This window comes from Schistocerca gregaria, chromosome 6 (assembly GCF_023897955.1).
Source record: "Schistocerca gregaria isolate iqSchGreg1 chromosome 6, iqSchGreg1.2, whole genome shotgun sequence".
NCBI lineage: Eukaryota > Metazoa > Arthropoda > Insecta > Orthoptera > Acrididae > Schistocerca > Schistocerca gregaria.
The window spans coordinates 44,344,129-44,366,640 of NC_064925.1; the positions used below are offsets into that span (position 1 = coordinate 44,344,129).

Here is a 22,512-nt window from a genome sequence, read left to right on the forward strand (position 1 = left end):
TTTCGGCACTTCTGCGTACTCACGGGTAGGTGTACCAGTTTCTTTGTTAACATCGGGAGTTGACCTCCTCTGGCCCAGCTTACTCCTACACTGAAGAGCCAGAGGCCACCACAGCGCCTTCTGCAGCATGTGTGGCGAGCAGTCGGTCTCGGCCAGAAAGCTGGCTTATCCCGCAGAGATCGGGAAGTCTGTCGGCGCTACCCAGATTGCGTGGTGTGTTGGTCTGGTGGAGGGGGGGGGGGGGGAGGGAGGGGGGCAGACGGCCCCCCCGCAGCTGCTGCCAGCCCCCCCGCAGCTGCAGCCGGCCAAGTCTGCAGTCGGCAGTCCTGCCATGGCCTCCGCCGGCTGCGCGCCGCCTCCCTGCCGCCCCCGCCACCTCCAGGTGGCGCTGCCGCTGGCTCTGCTGGCCGCTTGCTGGTCCGCCGCCGCTGCCGCCTCCGCAGGTAGGCCTACTCGAGACAGGGATGGGAAAACTCGAGACCGGCATTTTAGTTCTGAATAACCAGTGTTTTTCCATGTTTCTTTGGTTTCCATTGAAAGAAGTATTTTATTTCTTGGTAATAAGTAATAACTGAGTAAAAAGACCGAAATATCAATTATCCGTAGCAGCAGAGCCTAAATTTTTGATTTTAAATAAACCTTTGCAAGAAAATACTCCTTTTTTTAAAAAAAGTTTTGTCGCTGTATTTGTTCATGAGACCCAGAAAATATTAGATACAGGCTTCCAGGTAGATGCCATTTTCTTTGATTTCCGGAAGGCGATCGATACAGTTCCGCACTGTCGCCTGATAAACAAAGTAAGAGCCTACGGAATATAAGACCAGCTGTGTGACTGGATTGAAGAGTTTTTAGCAAACAGAACACAGCATGTAGTTATCAAAGGAGAGACGTCTACAGACGTTAAAGTAACCTCTGGCATGTCACAGGGGAGTGTTATGGGACCATTGCTTTTCACAATATATATATAAATGACCTAGTAGATAGTGTCGGAAGTTCCATGCGGCTTTTCGCGGATGATGCTGTAGTATACAGAGAAGTTGCAGCATTAGAAAATTGCAGCGAAATGCAGGAAGATCTGCAGCGGATAGGCACTTGGTGCAGGGAGTGGCAACTGACCCTTAACATAGAAAGAAGGATCCTTTATTGTATGATTATATTACATTTGTCTACGTATTCGCAATACATGATAGTGGAACAAACACTGGTAGCAGTTACTTCTGTAAAATATCTGGGAGTATACGTGCGGAACGATTTGAAGTGGAATGATCATATGAAATTAATTGTTGGTAAGGCAGGTACCATGTTTAGGTTCATTGGGAGAGTCCTTAGAAAATGTAGTCCATCAACAAAGGAGGTGGCTTACAAAACGCTCGTTCGGCCTATATTTGAGTATTGCTCAACAATGTGGGATCCGTACCAGATCGGATTGACGGAGGAGATAGAGAAGATCCAAAGAAGAGCGGCGGGTATCGTCACAGGGTTATTTGGTAAGCGTGATCGCCACTTGAGTTTGCTAAACATCTCCGCAACGCTGACTCTGAAGGAGAGGCGCTCTGCATCGCGGTGTAGCTTGCTGTCCAGGTTTCGAGAGGGTGCGTTTCTGGATGAGGTATCGAATATACTGCTTCCTCCTACTTATACCTCCCGAGGAGATCACGAATGTAAAATTAGAGAGATTCGAGCGCGGACGGAGGCTTTCCGGCAGTCGTTCTTCCTGCGAACCATACGCGACTGGAATAGGAAAGGGAGGTTATGACAGTGGGACGTAAAGTGCCTTCCGCCACACACCGTTGGGTGGCTTCCGGAGTATGCTGTAGACCATCAACAGTTCATTACATCTACATGTAACCAGCCACAAACTGTGTTTACTTTACTTTACTCAAAAAGCAATGTTATCGGTTTCACAGTTCATCAGACCATTTTTTTTTCCTTTCATGCTTTCATCAAAACAAATTGTGCATTGGTTTACTGTGACTTACACTAGTACAAACAATAACTCACATTTAAAAATGAGTAACCAAAATTGCTGTATTGCAGATTTGTGTTGGAATGCGACTTACGTGAAATGGCGCATCTCTTTTTGCTGTTTTCTTGCAATGCAATGGAATATATTCTCAAGGATGTTTGAATTTTCACAGTCGGACTGCATTGTAAACCACTTTCGTTCGGTCTCATAATGAATTTTAAATGTGCACCACATGTTTCTATTTCTTTCAGTATGTTGTAAACCCAAAGTTTTCATTGCAGCATCCTTGACACTGGCTTACTTTAAAATCATACAAAGATATGCCATTTTTTGGGACAGAAACCGAAAATTGCTGTCATGTTAGATTGAAAAAGAATTTGACATTGAATCTAGGACATTAAATGCAGACAGATAAAATAAGTTTGTAGTGCTACAATTCGCAAAATTCCATATATTTGTCGTTTCTAACGATAGAGATATAGATGTATGAAGAAGTGTGAGGTCCTTGTACGGTCATTACCTTTGTTCAGATAGCACATAGTCAATACTATTTATGGTACTAAATACTAATAAATTGTAATATTGTCGACTCGCACAGTATAAAGTGGTATGGAGAGCTGCATCAAAGCTGTCTTCGCACTGAAGACCACAAAAACAATAATATTGTAGGTACAAACAATATCATAAGATAGGTGTATAAATATTATTTATATCTATCTGCAGATCAAGTAACTAGAGTACAGAAAGTACTTCCTGGAAGTTTTTACAGATAGAAATACATACACACCATTTCCTTAGAGGAAATAAAAAAGGAGCCATTATGAATTATCAGGGGAAGTATTTTATGTTAATCAGCAGGCTGAACTGCCTAACTCACCTGTCCTGAAAATTTGCATTGATTTGGAATGATGCGTTATTATAGAATATAGGTAAATTAACCAGTGCTATTTTGATAACAATGCCGACATAAATGTTGCCGTGTGTCGTGCGCTGTCTTGGTAATGCTGTGCCAAGTGTTGGTGGTTCAGAGGCAGTACTAAGGTAAGCCGCGTAAATGCCGTGTGGCTGGGGCCTCCCGTCGGGTAGACCGTTCGCCTGCTGCAACTCGTTCCAGTTGACAACACTGCGGCGTCTTGCGTGTCGATGGGGATGAAATGATGACGATAACGACAACGCAGCACCCAGTCCCTGAGCGGAGGAAATGCCCGACTCAGCCGGGAATCGAACCCGGGCCGTTAGACATGACATGCCGTCGAGAAGACCACTCAGCTACCAGCGGCGGGCATTATTCGGGTACGAAGAACGCTTCGTCAACTGACGTCAATAACTCACGACAAAAATTTTGAGTGTTTTCAGTATCTACTCCAAATTTGAAGGCCACGCAAAGCTCCTAAAACTGCTGGTCGAGCGTTTAGGATCCACACCAGGTCGGATTAAAGCAGGACATCAGAGAAATTCCTGAAGTGTTCAGGGTAGGAGATGAGGTACTGGTGGGAGAAGAGTTGTGCAGACTTACATAGTGAGCTATCCAGGCGCAGCTGACGGTCAGAGCATTACCCGGGAAAGGCAAAGGTGCTGTTTCCCTACCACTAAGATACCGAAAGTTCGCAGCAGATCAGAATTTTGTACCGCACTGGAAGTCGAAACCTTTTTAATTTTTTGAGATATTTTCGAAAATCATCTTAATTTGCACTTCCGTAACTTAAAATTTAATTATTTTTTCAGCTTTCATCCTTATCGTTAATATTTCTTGTGTTAAGGCTGGGATACGAATCCAGGTCTCCTTGCTTACTAGGCAGCACAATGGGCAACATTGCTGCAAATACTACCCAACCACTCCAAGTCCAGTGCCTTCGGCCGGCCGGAGTGGCCGAGCGGTTATAGCCGTTTCAGTCTGGAACCGCGCGACCTCTACGGTCGCAGGTTCGAATCTTGCCTCGGGCATGAATGTTTGTGATGTCACTAGGTTAGTTAAGTTAGTGTCGGGGAAGGCACTGGCTCAAATGACTCAAATGGCTCTGAGCACTATGGGACTTAAACCTAAGTTCATGAGGACTGATGACCTCAGAAGATAATTTAGGGGATAAGTAAACTGAAGATTAGAACTTAGAACTACTTATCACTATTGCCGGGTTCGAGTCCTGGCTGTGTCACATTTTAATTCAGTTCTTCAGCTTTCACCCTTATCGTAGATAAAGATGAGACTTAAATAGCTATGAAACTTGTGTTTGCAAAACAAATTTCTCGGGGAAAATTTAATTATAAGCTTATGAAATATTGTCTGTTTCGTCGTTTGTGACAGGTTTCCGCGTGGTAACCACCCGCTCAGGCTCAAGTGTAGAAGCATAACAAACATCTTTTAAGGTTCTTCATCTCGTAACATACGAGAGGTACTCAAAAAACCATATTTATTTTTTAAAGCTATATATTTTCAAATTGTTTACAAAACTACTTTATCCCCTTCAAAATACTCTCCATTGCAACTAATACATTTGCCCCACCAGTGCTCTCACTGTTCGAAACATTTATTGTAGTCATCTTTAGAAATGGCTGACAACTCCTACCTCCTTTTCTTTCTTGACTACTTTAGTGTTCTCAAATCGGCGTCTTTTCATCCTCCTTTTCATGCGTGCAAATAAGAAAATGTCGCAGGGAGCCAGATCAGGCGAATAAGCTGGGGGAGGTCGGCAGAACCGTGTCATTGTTAACAAAAGAACCAACAGAGATGGCAGTGTGTGTAGGAGCGTTGTTGTGGTGGAAGGAACCGTCTCATGTCTGCCACAAATCGGGTCTTTTTTGACGGACACTGTTGTGCAATATTCTTAAAAATCTCTTGACAGTTGATCAGTTATCTGTCGACGGTCTCTCAGCACAGGCTCTCAGTTTTTTTTATATATTTTCGTCGATTCGGGCAGTTGACGGACGTCCAGAACCAAATTTGTCATTAGTCACCATGTGTTGTTGTTGTTGTGGTCTTCAGTCCTGAGACTGGCTTTTTGCAGCTCTCCATGCTACTCTATCTTGTGCAAGCTTCATCATCTCCCAGTAACTACTGCAACCTACATCCTTCTGAATCTGCTTAGTGTAGTCATCTCTTGGTCTCCTCTAGTATTAGAGGGTAGCGTGGAGGGTAAAAATCGTAAATTTGTGATCCCTTGATGCCGCAGAACATGTCCTACCAACCGATTCCTTCTTCTGGTCAAGTTGTTCCACAAACTTCTCTTCTCCCCAATCCTATTCAATACTTCCTCATTAGTTATGTGATCTACCCATCTAATCTTCAGCATTCTTCTGTAGTATCACATTTCAAAAGCTTCTATTCTCTTCTTGTCCAAACTAGTTATCGTCCATGATTCACTTCCATACATGGCTACACTCCATACAAATACTTTCAGAAACGACTTCCTGACACTTAAATTTTTTAACATCGAGTATAGATTTCTCTTCAGAAACGCTTTCCTTGCCATTGCCAGTCTACATTTTATATCTTCTGTACTTCGACCATTATCAGCTATTTTGCCCCCCAAATAGCAAAACTACTTTACTACTTTGTCTCATTTCCTAATCTAATTCCCTCAGCATCACTCGACTTAATTCCGCTATATTCTATTATCCTCGTTTTCCTTTTGTGATGTTCATCTTATATCCTCCTTTCAAGACACTGTCCATTCCGTTCAACTGCTCCTCCAAGTCCTTTGCCGTCTCTGACAGAATTACAATGTCATCGCGAACCTCAAAATCCATGGAGAAGAAGTAAAATAAAAATTCGGAGTAGGTATTAAAGTTTTTGTTTCCTTCACTGCTTGCTCAATATACAGATTGGAATACCCTTTCAAATTCTGAAGATGGGAGGGGTAAAATACAGGGAGCGAAAGGCTATTTACAATTTGTACAGAAACCAGATGGCAGTTACAAGAGTCGAGGGACACGAAAGGGAAGCAGTGGTTGGGAAGGGAGTGAGACAGGGTTGTAGCCTCTCCCCGATGTTATTCAGTCAACATTGTCAAAAGCTTTCTCTAAGTCTACAAATGCTAGAAACGTAGGTTTGCCCTTCCTCATCTAGCTTCTAAGATAAGTCGTAGGGACAGTATTGCCTCACGTGTTCCAACATTTCTACGGAATCCAAACTGATCTTCCCCGAGGTCGGCTTCCACTAGTTTTTCCATTCGTCTGTAAAGAATTCGCGTTAGTATTTTGCAGCTATGACTTATTAAATTGATAGTTCGGTAATTTTCACATCTGTCAACACCTGCTTTCTTTGGGATTGGAATTATTATATTCTTCTTGAAGTGTGAGGGTATTTCGCCTGTTTCATACATCTTGCTCACCAGATGGTACAGTTTCGTCAGGACTGGCTCTCCCAAGGCCGTCAGTAGTTCCAATGGAATGTTGTCTACTTCTGGGGCCTTGTTTCGACTTAGGTCTTACGATACTGCGTGGAGAGTTTGACAGATCACTGAATCTCCCATTTCATCTTCATCTACATCCTCTTCAATTTCCATAATATTGTCCTCAAGTACATCGCCCTTGTATAGACCCTCTATATACACCTTCTACCTTTCTGCTTTCCCTTCTTGGCTTAGAACTGGGTTTCCACCTGAGCTCATGACATTCATAGAAGTGGTTCTCCTTTCTCCAAAGTACTCTTTAATTTTCCTGTAGGCAGTGTCTATATTACCTCTAGTGAGATAAGCCTCTACATCCTTACATTTGTCCTCTAGCCATCCGTGCTTAGCCATTTTGCACTTCCTGTCGATCTCATATTTGAGACGTTTCTATTCATTTTTGCCTGCTTCATTTACTGCATTTTTATATTTTCTCCTTTCATCAATTAAATTCAATATTTCTTCTGTTACCCAAGGATTTCTACTAGCCTTCGTCTTTTTACCTACTTGATCCTCTGCTGCCTTCACTACTTCATCCCTCAAAGTTACCCATTCTTCTTCTACTGTATCTCTTTCCCCCATTGCTCTCCCTGAAACTCTGTACAACCTCTGGTTACTTTAGTTTATCCAGTCCCATCCCCCTTAAATTCCCACCTTTTTGTAGTTTCTTTAGTTTGACCACAATCTATTGGTTATAACTTGTATATTAAGAGTCCCCATTTGCCCCTGGAAATGTCTTACAACTTAAAACCTGGTTTCTAAATCTCTGTCTGACCATTATATAATCTATCTGAAACCTGTCATAAAAGAAGGCTGTATACATGGAAGAAGCCTGGAGATACTGATTCTTGAACCAAGTGTTACCTATGATTACGTTGTGCTCTGTGCAAAATTCTACCAGACGGCTTCCTCTTTCATTTCTTTGCCCCAGTCCATATTCACCTACTACGTTTCCTTCTCTCCCTTTTCCTACACCCGAATTCCAGTCAACCATGACTATTAAATTTTCATCTCCCTTCACTATCTGAAGAAATGCATGATGAAATAAAAGAAATTATTCAATTTCTTCATCATCTGCAGAGCTAGTTGGCATATAAACTTGTACTACTGTAGTAGGTGTGGGCTTCGTATCTATCTTGGCCACAATAATGCGTTCACTATGCTGTTTGTAGTAGCTTACACGCATTCCTATTTTTCTATTCATTATTAAACTTACTCCTGCATTACCCCTATTTGATTTTGTGTTTATAACCCTGTAGTCACCTGACCAGAAGTCTTGTTCCTCCTGCCACCGAACTTCACTAATTTCCACTATATCTAACTTTAACCTATCCATTTCCCTTTTAATCGGGCAGGTAGGTTAGAAAATTTTAAGTGATCTGACATTCCACTCCCAGATCCGTAGAACGCCAGTTTTCTTTCTCCTGATAACGGCATCCTCTTGAGTAGTCCCCGCCCGGATACCCAACTGGGGGACTATTTTACCTCCGGAATATTTTACCCAAGAGGACGCCATCATCATTTAATCATACAGTAAAGCTGCATGCCCTCGGGAATAATTACGGCCGTAGTTTCCCCTTGTTATCAGCCGTTCGCAGTACCAGCACAGCAAGGCCGTTTTGGTTAGTGTTATATGGCCAGATCAGTCAATCATCGAGACTGTTGCCCCTGCAACTACTGAAAAGGCTGCTGCCCCTCTTCAGGAACCACACGTTTGTCTGGCCTCTCAACAGATACCCCTCCGTTGTGGTTGCACCTACGGTACGGCTATCTGTATCGCTGAGGCACGCAAGCCTCCCCACCAACGGCAAGGTCCATGGTTCATGGGGGGAGTAGTCACCATGGAGCCACTTTTAAATCGAACAAACCACTCGTACACTCGAGTTTTTCCCATAGTGTCATCTTGGTAAGCTGTTTTCAGCATTAAACATGAAAAACGAAACAACAACAAAGCAGCGGTAGCAAAAACAATCATTGTATAGAGGAACAGAACAAGCTGGGTTGACAACTGGCATGGAGTTGCGTTGTACGCCCCCTAGCGGGAGAAAAGCGTACTACACAAGCTCCGCACAAGGCAGTGTTATTCCGGTTTTTGGGTTTTTTTGGGTACACCCCCACCCCTCGTAAATTGCTCCGTGAACTCCCGCCCCCCTCCCCCCCCCCCTCGTAAACTTCTCAGTGAACTTGCATTATAAGGAACTTCTCGGAGGGACTCTTCGGGGAATGTCGTTCAGGAAGTCGCATTTGCAGAATTATTCTGCCGCCTGCGTTCAACTCGCAACAACGAAACAATAGAAACTGGCGTCAGGCTCAGGCAGCCTTTTCCTTCCTGACTCTGTAGCGAGTGTGACAGCAAATGAAGCGACTAACAATGGTGCAAGTTTCGGTACGCCATGCTGTGTACGCTCGCTCCCGAAACGCATATCTGAGATGCTTGATAAAGAGAGCCAGGAACCGAGTGGGCACGGCTGGACGCCAGTGTGACTTCGTATCTGTGCACACAACATGAATCACTCGTCGATGGTATCCCATTTAGAGACAATTGGACGACATAAAAGTGGCTATTCGTAAACAAAGGGCTATTTAAAGAACCCAGTTATTAACTGCATGCAGTTTGTAGAGCTGTACTATAATACAAAGTTCCATATGCTGAGGTACAAGCTTTCTTTCATATAGTCCACATAGTCTCAGTGGTGTTTAAGTAGAAGTCCGCTATGTTCACTATAAGATTACTATGTTCTGCCTGTCTCTGTGCTAGAGGCTGAGTCTGTGGCTCCATCTCTATATGCCGTGGATTTCCAGTGTGTCACAGACTCGAACTAAAGTGCACGTCATTTACGACTGCGGCCGAGTTTAGGTTCGTTCTACGCATCTGACGTCACGAAACACAGTCTGCCAATGAACAGAGAACGACGTTGCCAGAGCTCGTCTGCAGTGCAGAGCATGGACGAGTGTCTTCAGTTTTAGAAACGATCAGTCATAAATTAATTGAACAAAATCAATGTCTTGATAGCAGACTTTCTATAAAAGAAAGTTTGGAAAAAGCATTCTTTATACCAATTGCTTCATATTCTATTAATTAATTAAACCAAACAAGCAATAAGCCACCTAATTCAGGCGATAGCAAGGAAAGGTGTTTGTATCATTCTCACGAACCGCTTTTACGCAATAAAGAGCAGCAGTAATTGTTTATTTCGTATTGTACTTCGCCGAAACGTGAGTAATTCATAGTCATACCAACAGTGTGTGTCGGTATTTTGCATGATAGTTTAGAGTCCTCCTAGACTTTTGTTGAATGGTGAGCTGCGTTGGTGTAATGGTTAAGGTGTTTGGGTGCTATGCCTAAGGCTCTGCGTTCAAACCCTGCCGTCACGGTAGCGCAGCGTGTTCGGTCAGAGGGTTACGTGCCCTATGTAATAAAAAAACTGAGTCAATCGATCAACAACGAACATAAATGGATGTCTTACGACGTCTGCCCCGAGCAGATTCAACGACCAAAAGCGACCAAAATGAGATTTTAAAAAAATAAAAAAAACCTTGTGCGGTTCTTAATATTTTTTAGACACTTCGAAATTGTTTTTAAATACATTCAAATGAATAAAATTAATGAAGTAATTTTTTTGAAAATTCTAGTGCTTTGTCTCTTCATTATAATCATAAATATTGGACGACAAAATTAGAAAAACCGAAAAGTTATTATTTTCGCAGCAAATAAAAAAATGAAAAGGCACACATACAAACAAAACAGATAACATGAATATTGTATATCTTCTCTTCCGCATTCGCTGTTTGAATATGATGATGTTGCCAAAGCAGCAACTCTAAGAATTGCGTCAGATAACCAAGTTGTTCGATAAAATACGACCCGAAGTTGTATTTATGTTCTGAAGAAAACGTTATTAATAACGTCGAAACCTAGGTAAACAATAAAGTGAATTTCTACAGTTGATGCATAACCATAAGCCCGTTGTATGGGCCTCGTCGTGTGACTACAGTCTCTAGTCACAATGGAGGAGAAGGTATCAGTCAAGAAGATGTGTAAAAATCAAATTTTTGGGTTAAATAGTTTTTGTGAAATCGAATGATAAATGTGTCAAAGCAGTCGGAACACTATGTGTGTGCACAGGCGAGCACTACAGTCACACGAAAATCGCGCAGAGCGCGGAATACGGGCAGCACGCTTCCGTAGCAGCGAAAGGGTTAATGCGGCCCCCTAAACGTAAGTCTGCGAACTGTACTATACTATGGCGCTGCTTCTCATGGCGCGTGCGTCGTTTGCAACTGGCAACGCAGCAGTCTCCCGCGTCTGGGCGGGCATGCGCGATCCGCCGAGATAAAAGAACTGAATTATAACTGGCGTAACAGACTCGAACTAACTAACAGCCCTCCAGTCTGCGATGGTGATCCTAAATACTGCCAACTGAGAGGGCGTTGGCGGCACGTTTCCAGCGAGTCTTGTCATTGGCCTCTATCGATAATCTCATAACCTCTATGCCACACAGAGTGCTGGCGCCAGTGTACGCCTGCACAATTCGAGATGCAGGTCTCCGCGACTCGTACAGCGGCCGCCACAGCACATCGGCGTTGTTCGTGTTGTGTTGTTTCCAGGTCTGGGAGGGCGTATAGAGAGCCCCGATAGCATCAGACGTTATCACTGTGAAAGAGACGGTGATAATGCGTTGACTTGTGAGACAGTGTAAAAGAGGCCTCACTGTGGATCTCTATCATGTGCGCATAGCGCTAATTGGCCGGCTGGTCTAGTTGCGCTTATGGGGGTTTGTGGGTGATCCGGACGTGATTGTGCCCCGACGGTGGACTGTGCGCGTGATCGTGAGGGCAGACACTCTCTCCGTTCCTGTCTAACACGTTTGACCACCAGGAAAGAGCATAAAAAGTTCTCGGTTTACTTGCCGCGTCAAATTTGGATAAAATACTTAACAAACGTTTTTGAGTTATGAATATGATGGTTGCAGTGGCCGACTATGGGTGGTAATAATTTGGTTGACATTATATGCTTGGGTCTCCTACATATCGGTTGACAAAATCCCAATAGCACTAACAATAGGTCTCAACGGAACCCCATCCTTCTGAACTTTGGGTGGAAAGAACCAAGGAAGGACGCTGTTCGAACAGATCAAGAGGCTACCATTCTGCGGTGCAACGACCAGCAAGATCGGCGGAGTCCTGAGCCTGCAGGGAATCAGACCAGTTTTCCGTCCACCCTGGAAAATTAAGGAAATGCTGTGACCCGTGAAAGATAATCTTGGCCTGAGAGTACCGGGAATTTACAGCATTTCTTGCGAGTGTGAGAAAAATTGTGTGTGCCAGTCTATAAGAACTGCCGCCGATCGCCATATGGAACATCAGCGTCACCTGAAAAACAGGTATCTAGAAAAATCAGCGGTGGCTTAGCACAGTTTGTTAAATAAACATAAGATTTTATTTGATGAAACAAGACTACTTCCTCACGCTGCAAACTATTGGGACTCTGTCATCAGGGAAGCAGCTGAAATTAGACTCCGTGAAAATAATTTTAACAGAGATTCCTGATATGCACTCTGCAACGCATGGAAGCGCGCAATTGATAAAGAAAGAGCGCAGGGGGAGACTTCTTACGTTCCTCGCAGTTCTCCTCCTGTTGCGATGGATGGCGCGGCAAGCAACGCTGAATAAAGCCCAGAAAGAAAATCTATGGATACAGAGGCCGCCACCTCGGTACGCTCCGTTTTGACTGTGACGTCATCCAGCCAATGAGAAGCCGTCCACTGCTTGTAAAAGCGGAAGCGTCACTGGTCCACGACAGTCTACCTTTATCTTCTTCGTCAGAGGTAAAACTGTCACAGAAAGTTGGGATTTTATCCTAATTTGACGCGGCAAGTAAACCGAGAACTTTTTATGCAACGACTCGTCTCGAAAGACTTCTTAGTCATACCACGAAAGAGGTTCACTGTATTACGCACCGAGCACCTTATTACCCCATCGTATGTACACATGCTGTGCCAGAATGAGTAATTGACTCCTTACACCAATCTGTGTCGGCCTGCACCATTGGCCAGAGACTAAAAGCGGCCACACAGGGGAATTAGGCGTCTGTGTTGCAGTGTTAACGGCGGCCTGGACACGGCACACTACGTTTGGAGTGGTGCCGTGACTGTGAACGCCATTCGCCAGCAGTCCACGATTCCCATTGTGTTCAGCAGTGAATGGCAGTTCTGCGCTGCCCCCCCGATGGCCATCGCCGGTGAGTGCTGGGTGCGACTTCGGGGGCGGTCCCTGTTTTCTGGTGTTTGGAGACGCATGGCGGTGTTACTTGTGGCGTCATGTTGTGGAGAGCCGTTGGTTATGAACTGAGGTCACGGCTGTCAGTGACTGGGAAAATGGCACCACGATACTGTCGCACAAGGTCCGTGACGAGAATTTCCTAACAGGCCAATCCTCATCCACAGATGACACATTTCTCTGTGAACTGTCTACTTGATGTTGATGTTCTCCCGTGGCCAGCAAGCTGCCTAGGTGAGTCCCTGGTAGAAGATGCTGGGACCAGTTCTGACGTCAACTCTTATCTCAGTGCCAGAATCCAGAAAATCGAGCACCAGTTACAAGAGTTGTCATAAAGCCGTTGTATCTTCTTCTGAGACAAACTGGCCAACAAGTTTGACATGACATAGCCTCTCAGCCAGTACTTAAGTGATTGCAATACCGAGTCTAATTTATGACGAACTTCGCAGTATGAACCCAGTTATCAGTACGAAATTGCATCTTCTCTGTCCTGGATGGCTGCATTTATTCGGTTGGCAAAGTTTCATCTTGATTTGTCGTCTCCTGGGAGCCTCAGATTTTTGTCATACAGAGTAGATGTGGAGCCGAGACGTAGCTACTACACACCTACAACACATTTACATGGGCTACTATACCCGCCCCTCAGTGAAACCATTACCCAGTGCCACATCCAGTTGGACGTAAATGTAAACACTTGAACGACGATTCTGACCACCGTTGTGACTTGGCTGCAGGATTTCACGTCCACAGCCGATTTTCGCTTCGTGTAAACGTTCTGCCACAGCAGAGTCGTGATTGGGTTGTGCAGGGTGCTAGTTGATTTTCAAAATATTGTCTAACTTAGATCAAGTGACTTAGTGTGGAGTAACGAAACAGTTCGATTTTGCTAAGGAGGAAATGTATCAGCATTTATGTGCGTGTTTCCATTTATCAAATAAAGAAAATGAGTGATTTCCATGTTAGTCTAACACTTCATCTGTTTCTTCATTGTTGTCAATCTCACCAGTCTGGAGGCTGGTCTGATGCAGCTCTGCATTCTGTTCTATCTTGCGCAATCCTCTTCATCTCCGAGTAACTACCAACCTACATGTTTTTTTGTATGCTTACTCTATTCCTCTACAAGTCTGTGTGTGTGTGTGTTTGGTGGTGGGGGGAGGAGGCCACACACACACACACACACACACACACACACACACACACACACACATATATATATATATATATATACGCACACATTACCATACTGACAAATCCTTGAGGCCTAACGATTTGTTTGCTATTTACATTCTCTCGGATTTGCCTGACACCTTACAAACGACGGCGAAACAAACACCTTCCATGAAAACCCTGACATGATAAGCAAATCCAGTAGTAAGTCACATAGCTCCGAATAAATCGTGACATTAAATTAATCAAAGTAATAAGAGTAACGAGTGAGCAAATGGAATACCACAGACTAACACAAGAATGCCTAAATGCATGTCGTACCTTCCCACCGTGAGGCAGACGCAGTTCCGAGGGGAGAAACGAGGACAGAAGCCGAGAGCAGAACCGTGTTGAGCTAGAAGGCCCTAGGATAAGGAACGGACGGCCCAGCCTACCTGTACAACTACCACCCGCACGTTTTAGCGTGAGACTTTTTCGCGTGTCTGTTACATTAGGATCACTCCCCAGCCCATGTTAAAAGATAGAGCCCTCCAGAAGAGCAGTATAGATCTCACGATAACTCTAAAAGGACCACACTAGCTGCAGATTTTAGCGTGAGACTTTTTAGCGTCTCTGTTACGTTGCAAACTTTAAAAATATTGCCCCACCACGAAAAGTATAACGTTTCTCATTGGATAGACAGAATTTTTGTAGGCGGAGCTTAAGGTTAACATTGAGACCCTGATTGGTCAGATTAAAACACAGCCAAATAGTTTTTTTAAACCAACTTCGGTAAATTGTAGTAACGAGAAGTTAGAGTAGAGTTAGTTCCGAGACGGCGGGCTGGATGGCTGCTGCGCCGGCCGCTGCCGCCCTGACGCTGCTTAAACACCGACAAGGTAATGAACGCACGCGATGCCGCATTTTTGAGCGCATAAGGCTTCACTCAGAACTGCAGAAGTCTCATCTGTTACACCCCCTTTTTGCTTAATACTAGTGCCGATCGTTAATTAAAACTCATGGTGTTCACATTTGCCACTTGAAGAAAAGATCTGAAACGCGATAATTTTTCTATTCTATAGTTATTGAGAAGCCACATCAGCCACTGTAATTTACGACAAGTTGGATAAGTAATTAAAGATAATTGAGGGTCACTGTAGACCATTTTGATAGTTTTCTCTCTTGTGGAACTTAATTTAAACCTAGATTATAGGTGTGATATGGCATAGGTCATCCTTCGATCCATTGTAGAACTTGGAAACCCATTCAGGGAATATTCGTTCACATTTTTGTTCAACGCAGTTGGTTTTTACTATCCTGTATTAAAACATTTCCTTTTATCAATAGTGCAATTTATAAACGACGTTTTGTGAGTAGAATAAAATTTCCAATGGTAAACGTAACTGCTTTTACGACGTTATTTTACCAGCTAACTAAAAATAGGAAACCCTTGAACCCCTTCCACTAAATTTAGTTAGTATTAAGATTCTTTTACAGGGAGTGCAGTGGAGCTGACACTGAAGTCATTAAGTATTTGGTTATATCATCGCTAGTCCCACTGAACTCTTCTGAATTGTACATGTCATGTGTGGTCTGGCGTCTCCTTACCAGCAACAGGTCCCAGGTTCAAACTAGTTAATTCCCTAAAAAAACACGCTCAGAGCGTCGTTGCGCGAAAGTGGTAGGGAGACACGATATAGAACAATCACACCACCATGAATGTTTAGACGTTAATGACTTTGGTTCCAAAATACCAGTGTTCATCTATTACTTTTAGTGACGCATGTCTTAATGTATCACTGTCAGCATCACCTGAGACTTACAAGTAACTGAATGTGTTTCATTTGAAAGCGAATTAAACATATATTATGTGTGGTTGGCTAATTTGAAAACTGGTGTATCTACTGTGTCTTCAAGCGGCAAGACTCTCTTACTCAATTGACGGCTGATAACACGTGCGCAGATTCTCTGCGAAGCAGGAAGAATATTTCTTCACAGACTGGAAGTTTTCTAGCCGCTGCGAGTCTTTAAAACGTAGGATTACAGCAGACTGCCGCCGGCGGTGAGTCCGCAAACTTCTTCCACAACACGCTTGATACAGACGCGTGTAATAAACAGTTTCACATACAGTACTTGACATCGAAACGATTTTTAAAGACAGTACAGAAATAGTGAATTATCTTCTTGAGGAATATCTCCCTCCTCTAAGGTCCACAATGAAATCTGACTCTCTTTCTACTACACTTTCGCATAAATGAACTGACGCTCGGACAAGAGATATTCGGTCGACATTGCGAAACCGCAGTAAGCTGGGCTCCGTATCCCGAGTCGCGTCACGTGCACAGTGAGGCTGCAGACACAGCTGGCAGAGGTCGGCCGACCTACCGGGACGAACGGGACAGGCTGTGTACCTGTCTGCATACCTGTTATACCTGTTCCTCTCTCGAGGTCAGGACACGAGCCGCTGCGTGCGTTCAGAACATGTGCCACGGGGAAAAACTTATCAGAGAGGAGAGGGACACATGTCAGTCCGACAGCTGTTTCATCGAACACGCACTAAGTTACACACATCTTAAAACACTCTCGCTGCTTCTCGGGAAGTACCGTTTGCTGGCACGGTTAGCGCCCACTTGCCCCCCCCCCCCCACCCCCCACAACAAGGTCCGTTCCAGGAACCCCGTACTGGCTCAAATGTCAACCACAAATTACTGTATCAAAAAAAAATGTAAGGATGTGGAGGCTTATCTCACTAGGGGAATAGATACTGCCTACAGGAAAATTAGAGAGACCTTTGGAGAAAAGAGAGCCACTTGCATGAATATCAAGAGCTCAGATGGAAACCCAGTTCTAAGCAAAGAGGGGAAAGCAGAAAGGTGGAAGGAGGACATAGAGGGTCTACACAAGGGCGATGTCCTTGCGGACAATATTACTGAAATGGAAGAGGATGTAGATGAAGATGAAATGGGAGATACGATACTGCGTGGAGAGTTTGACAGAGCACTGAAAGACCTGAGTCGAAACAAGGCCCCGGGAGTAGACAACATTCCATTAGAACTACTGATAGCCTTGGGAGAGCCAGTCCTCACAAAACTCTACCATCTGGTGAGCAAGATGTACGAGTTAGGCGAAATACCCTCAGCCTTCAAGAAGAATATAATTATTCCAATTCCAAAGAAAGCAGGTGCTGACAGTATTTTGCAGCTGTGACTTATTAAACTGATAGTTCGGTAATTTTCACATCTAACGCAAATTCTTTACAGACGAATGGAAAAACTGGTAGAAGCAAACCTCGGGGAAGATCATTTCTACGGAATCCAAACTGTTAGATTAAGGAAAGGCAAACATATGTTTCTTTCTTTTAAGAAAAGTAGTAAGGTCAGTATTGCCTCACTTGTTCCATCATTTGTAGACTTAGAGAAAGCTTTTGACAATGTTGACTGGAATACTCTCTTTCAAATTCTAAAGGTGCAGGGGTAAAATACAGGGACCGAAAGGCTATTTACAATTTGCACAGAAACCAGATGGCAGTTATAAGAGTCGAGTGACATGAAAGGAAAGCAGTTGTTGGGAATGGAGCGAGACAGGGTTGTAGCCTCTCCCTGATGTTGTTCAATCTGTATATTGAGCTAGCAGTAAAGGAAACAAAAGGAAAATTTGGAGTAGGTATTAAAATCCAGGGAGAAGAAAAGCTTTGCTGTCTCTGAGGTTCGCCGATGACGTTGTAATTCTGTCAAAGGACTTGCAAGAGCAGTTGAATGGAATGGACAGTGTCTTGAGAGGAGTATATAAGATGAACATCAACAAAAGCAAAACGAGGATAATGGAATTAGAGTAGGAAATGAGACACTTAAAGTAGTAAAGGAGTTTTGCTATTTGGGGAACAAAATAACTGATGATGGTCGAAGTAGAGAAGATATAAAATGTAGACTGGCAATGGCAAGGAAAGCGTTTCTGAAGAAGAGAAATTTGTTAACATCGAGTATAGATTGTAGTGTCAGGAAGTCGTTACTGAAAGTATTACTGTGGAGTGTAGCCATGCATGGAAGTGAAACATGGACGATAAATAGTTTAGATGGGTAGATCACATATTTCGAAAGCTTCTATTCTCCTTTTGTCCAATCTTCAGCATTCTTCTGTAGCACCATAACTAATGAGGAGGTATTGAATAGAATTGGGGAGAAGAGGAGTTTGTGGCACAACATGACTAGAAGAAGGGATCGGTTGGTAGGACATGTTCTGAGGCATCAAGGGAACACAAACTTAGCATTGTAGGGGAGCGTGGAGGGTAAAAATCGTAGAGGGAGACCAAGGGATGAATAACTAAGCAGATTCAAAACGATGTAGGTTGCAGTAGGTACTGGGAGATGAAGGAGCTTGCACAGAATAGATTAGCATGGAGAGCTGCATCAAACCAGTCCCTAGATACCATTTTTTAGGATCGGGTGATTGCTCTTTCCAAGAGTACGTTGTTCACGCACATATCTCAAATAACATAATAGGACTGAAGACCACAACAACAACAACAACAACAAAAACAAAAACAAAAACAAAAACAAAAACAAAGTCTCGACTTTTACGTTGTTTCCGCTGGGTAGCAGTTGTAGTAAAAATGGTGTCGGAGCAACAGATAGCGTTTTGTGTTCTACGTTGTGCGCAGTGCGGGTCAGTAATAACTGTTCAGCGTGAATTCCGTACTAGGTACGGTGTGCGTCCTCCTATAGTACAGACCATTAGACGATGGCAAGAACAATTCCGAGAAACAGGTTGTTTGTGTAAAGCCAAATCGCCGGACCGTCCCCAAGTGTCTGACACAGATGTCGGACGCATCCGCCCTAGTTTGACAAGGAGCCTGCTGAAATCCGTTCGCTGTGCAGCTCGACAGCTCAGCGCCAGACGGACATCGGGAGCGTGTTGTGTTCCGTCGACGTTTACACATGAAACCATACGAAATTCAGCTACTGCTAGCTCTTCGAACCAAAGGATTACTAAACGGCGGGTCCGGGCCCGGTAGCTGAGTGGATTGACAGTCTGTCGCGCTGACCAAAGGCCCCGGGTTCGATTGCCGGCTGGGTCGGAGATTTTCTCCGCTCAGGGACTGGGTGTTGTGTTGTCCTAATCATCATTTCATCCCCATCGACACGCAAGTCGCCGACGTGGTGTCAAATCAAAAGACTTGCACCAGGCGAGCGGTCTACCCGACGGGAGGCCCTCGTCACACGCCATTATTATTATTACTACTGAACGATGGATCGGTCGCACCGTACCAAATGGCTCAGCCTGACATTATTGGCCTCCAAGGTCACCGGACCTGACTGTATGTGTTGACTTCTTGCGGGGATTTACAAGAGACTGCTTACGTGCCTCCGTTACCAACAATGAATGAACTGAGGTGTGGAAGCCGGAACTCAAGGCATGCTCGCTGCAGTGTTGGAACAGTTTGAATACCACATTGACATGTGCCACGCATGGCAAGGGGGCATACCGAACACTAATAAACATATACAATCAATTTTGTTTTTTGATGAATGGGAACCTCTTATGAAAAGGTATGAAAAAAACCTTTTACTTTCAGATCGGGTGATGCTTGTTGATGCGCCCTGTACTTTGCTGTTTACCTACTGGGCCTTACCAGTACCGGTATACTTCCGAATCACTGAAAAGTCTCCTGCGCTGCTCTCGCCTTCGTTCGAAATGGAGCAACAATGTCGGTTCTGTTTGGAAGTTAATCATTGAAAATGTGGCAGCACTGTAACTGAGGCTTATAATAGTCAGAACAGAAATGATTCGCCAACAATAGAAGCTAAAGTTCCGCCATTTCACACGTAGGAAAGCATAGCTTTTTGCTAAGCAAAGAGTGTCTACCAGCGTTACCAACACATTGGTGAAGCCTAAATTTCAGTTATCAACAAACTTTCGAAATATGTTGCATAATAACAAAACAGAATTTCAAACTGTCGTTCATTCGTAGTTCAAAATAGACAAACGTTCAAACTGAGTGGTTCAAAAAGTGTTGCTGGATGACAGCGATTAGAGGGGAGAGGGGGGGGGGGGGGGGAGACAGTTTGTCTAGGTGCAGAGCGGCTGCCCGGAAACCGAGATGTCGCGAGATCGATTTCTGGTCGGGCGGGTTCTTCCGGCCTATCCTCATCTCGCGACGATACGAAGATTCGCCAGAAGGCACACGCGGTTCCGATTCCCCGTTAAACTGCGGGTCCCCTTTCCCTGGTTGGATGACTGGGGTAGATTAAGGACATGCAAGGCGCAGAAGCGGCGTCCAAATGAAAGACCTTGCACTGAGCCATACGAAATTATTATTTTTCGCGATCACAAGATCAGCATTTCTGTGCAGTTTATGTTCAATATAAATTTAACAAATCGATTAAGGTTATAAATTGTCAGTAGGTTTGTAAATCGATAGTATGAATACATTTTTCTCCTCTGACCCTCTTTCTCTTTTGCCTTTCATCAAAACTGGAGAGGTGCTTTACAACTGGGGCGAGGACGGTAATGTTCCCCTCAGTGCGCAAACCTACCTTAACGGAATGTGCAAGAGTTTTGATAGGGCATCTAGAGGCGAGGTACTTGCAGTTTGTTCACATCGCCGTTATAGAGGACACCCCAGTTCTGGGTCGCCTGAAGCTGGTTGAAATCGGTCGACTTCCGACCACGAATTGTTCTCTGCCCGGCCGCTGGCAACACTGGCGGTCCAGTAACACATTACCTGTGCGTACCGTAGCCGCTACGAGCCCTGCCACGCTCGCCGCAGCAGTAAAGGAAGCACACGTGTGGTGGCAGAACTGCTGCCCCTCCCCACGGCAGCCCCCCGACTGTCGATGCTCTGGGCTTCGATAGGTCGGACTTGATTCCTGCGCGCCACACTCTTGAAACGCCGGACAGGCAATATTTTGTGTATACTTCCGGGCAAAGACGTGCAAAAAAATTAATTTCATTTGCTTTGCACTCCAATACTTTATTCAGTAGTTTGGTTGTCGGCGGTATTCCGTAACAGCTCCCTGTTCAGTATAACATAGTATCAAAAATTACTTACTTACAATGCTAAAAGATGGTTACTCACTTTACGCCATCAGGTCCAACGGACCGCGCGCTGCTTTGAGAGATTCCCTCCAACCTGTCTTCCGCTGCTTTCTACCATCCTTCCAGCAGTCCAGCTCTCTGAAGGTCTTTGGATACGCAGTCGCTCCGTCGAGTTCTAGGTCTTCCTACGGCCCTTGTGCCTGTTGCCCTGGTGTTGAGTACCCTTTTCGGCCATCGGTTGTCCTGCATTCGACCAACACATCGTCGTGTCTGCAGCCACGATGTTCGGCTCTTTGTAAATATCACACAAGTCTGTACTGTGACGAATCCTCCATTTTCTAAACTCATTATTGTAAACTGGTCCAAAACATCTTCCGAAGGTCTTTCCTTTCAGATATCACCAGTCTGTTCAGATCTTGCTCGGTTGTACTCCAGGTGGCACATCCATACAGTACTACTGGCTATAGGAGTGTTCTGTAGATGTTTATTTTGAAGAGTCTTGACAAACTTCTGGTTTTGAGGAGAGCATTAAGGCCGTGGTAACAGTGACTACCTGCCTGTAGTCTTGCCTCTATTTCCATCTTACTGGATGGTTCATCTCTGAATACTGCTCTCAGATATTTCAACTCCCTGACTTGACGATAAGAACCTTCAGTTGTCTGTGAGGGTGGAACTGGTCCTTGGTTCTACACCATAGACATAATGAAACTCATGTATCCCGTCTTGTCACGACTGATTTGAAGTCTAATTTTCCTCACTGTTGTTTCCAGAATGTCTGCCATTTCCCCTAATTCATCTTGCAGTCCAGATAGTAGCACTATCCCATCGGCATATCCGAGATACTTGATGTTCGCATCCCCGGTCTGGACTCCTCTTACTTCATTAGATGACATCTCTCGCGTTACCTTCTCTCATGCGAGACTGAAACGAACAGGTGATAGTTCATCGCCCTGCCGTAGCCCAGTTTTTATTTTCAATGCTTCAGTCACCTTATTTCCAATTTTTATCTTTGCTGTAGTATCCATCAGGCAGGCCTTCGTGAGGCATACTAGTTTCTTGGCTAAACCGAACTCTTCCAGACATCTCAGCATACTTTTCCGATGAATGCGATCGTATGTTTTTTCTGAAGTCAACAAACAACATGTGTAGTTCTCGGCCAAACTCCCACCTTTTTTCTACGATCTGGTGTAGGACATAGATTTGGTCGATAGTAGATCTCCCGTGACGAAACCCTTCTTGATATTATCCAATAACGGTGTTTGCCAACGGTTGCATTCGATCTAGAAGAACTAACATCTGATAACAAATGAGCAGAGATTTACCACGGTAGTTTTCACATGCCATTCAGTCATTTTTCTTGTGGATGGGACAGATTAGTGCATTCCTCAAGACTTCTGGAATGTTTTCAGTCTTCCAAATGATCTCTGTTAATTTGTGAAACCTTGTAACAATGGCATCCATGCTGAAATAATTCAATGGCGGGTGAGAATCCCAGGAGAAGATGTATTCAGTCCTTTTTAAGCCGTTTTATTTGCTTCCTGATCTCTTCTACATTTGGTGATCAGTATTCAGGGTCTGCTGTCTGTGGTAGGGGTAAGTTAAAGAGTGTTCAAATCAAATGTGTGTGAAATCTTATGGGACTTAACTGCTAAGGTCATCAGTCCCTAAGCTTACACACTACTTAACCTAAATTATCCTAAG

General features: G+C 44.2%; 1 protein-coding gene across 1 annotated transcript in view; it reads left to right on the forward strand.

The window, feature by feature from the left end:
* Positions 1-328: 328 nt before the first annotated feature.
* LOC126278490 (phospholipase A1 member A-like) overlaps positions 329-22,512 on the forward strand; it is a 181,846-nt gene continuing 159,662 nt past the window's right edge. The window contains exon 1 of the mRNA XM_049978650.1: positions 329-443. Within this exon, the coding sequence (XP_049834607.1) occupies positions 332-443 (112 nt within the window). The 5' untranslated portion in view covers positions 329-331. The remainder of the gene's footprint in view (positions 444-22,512) is intronic.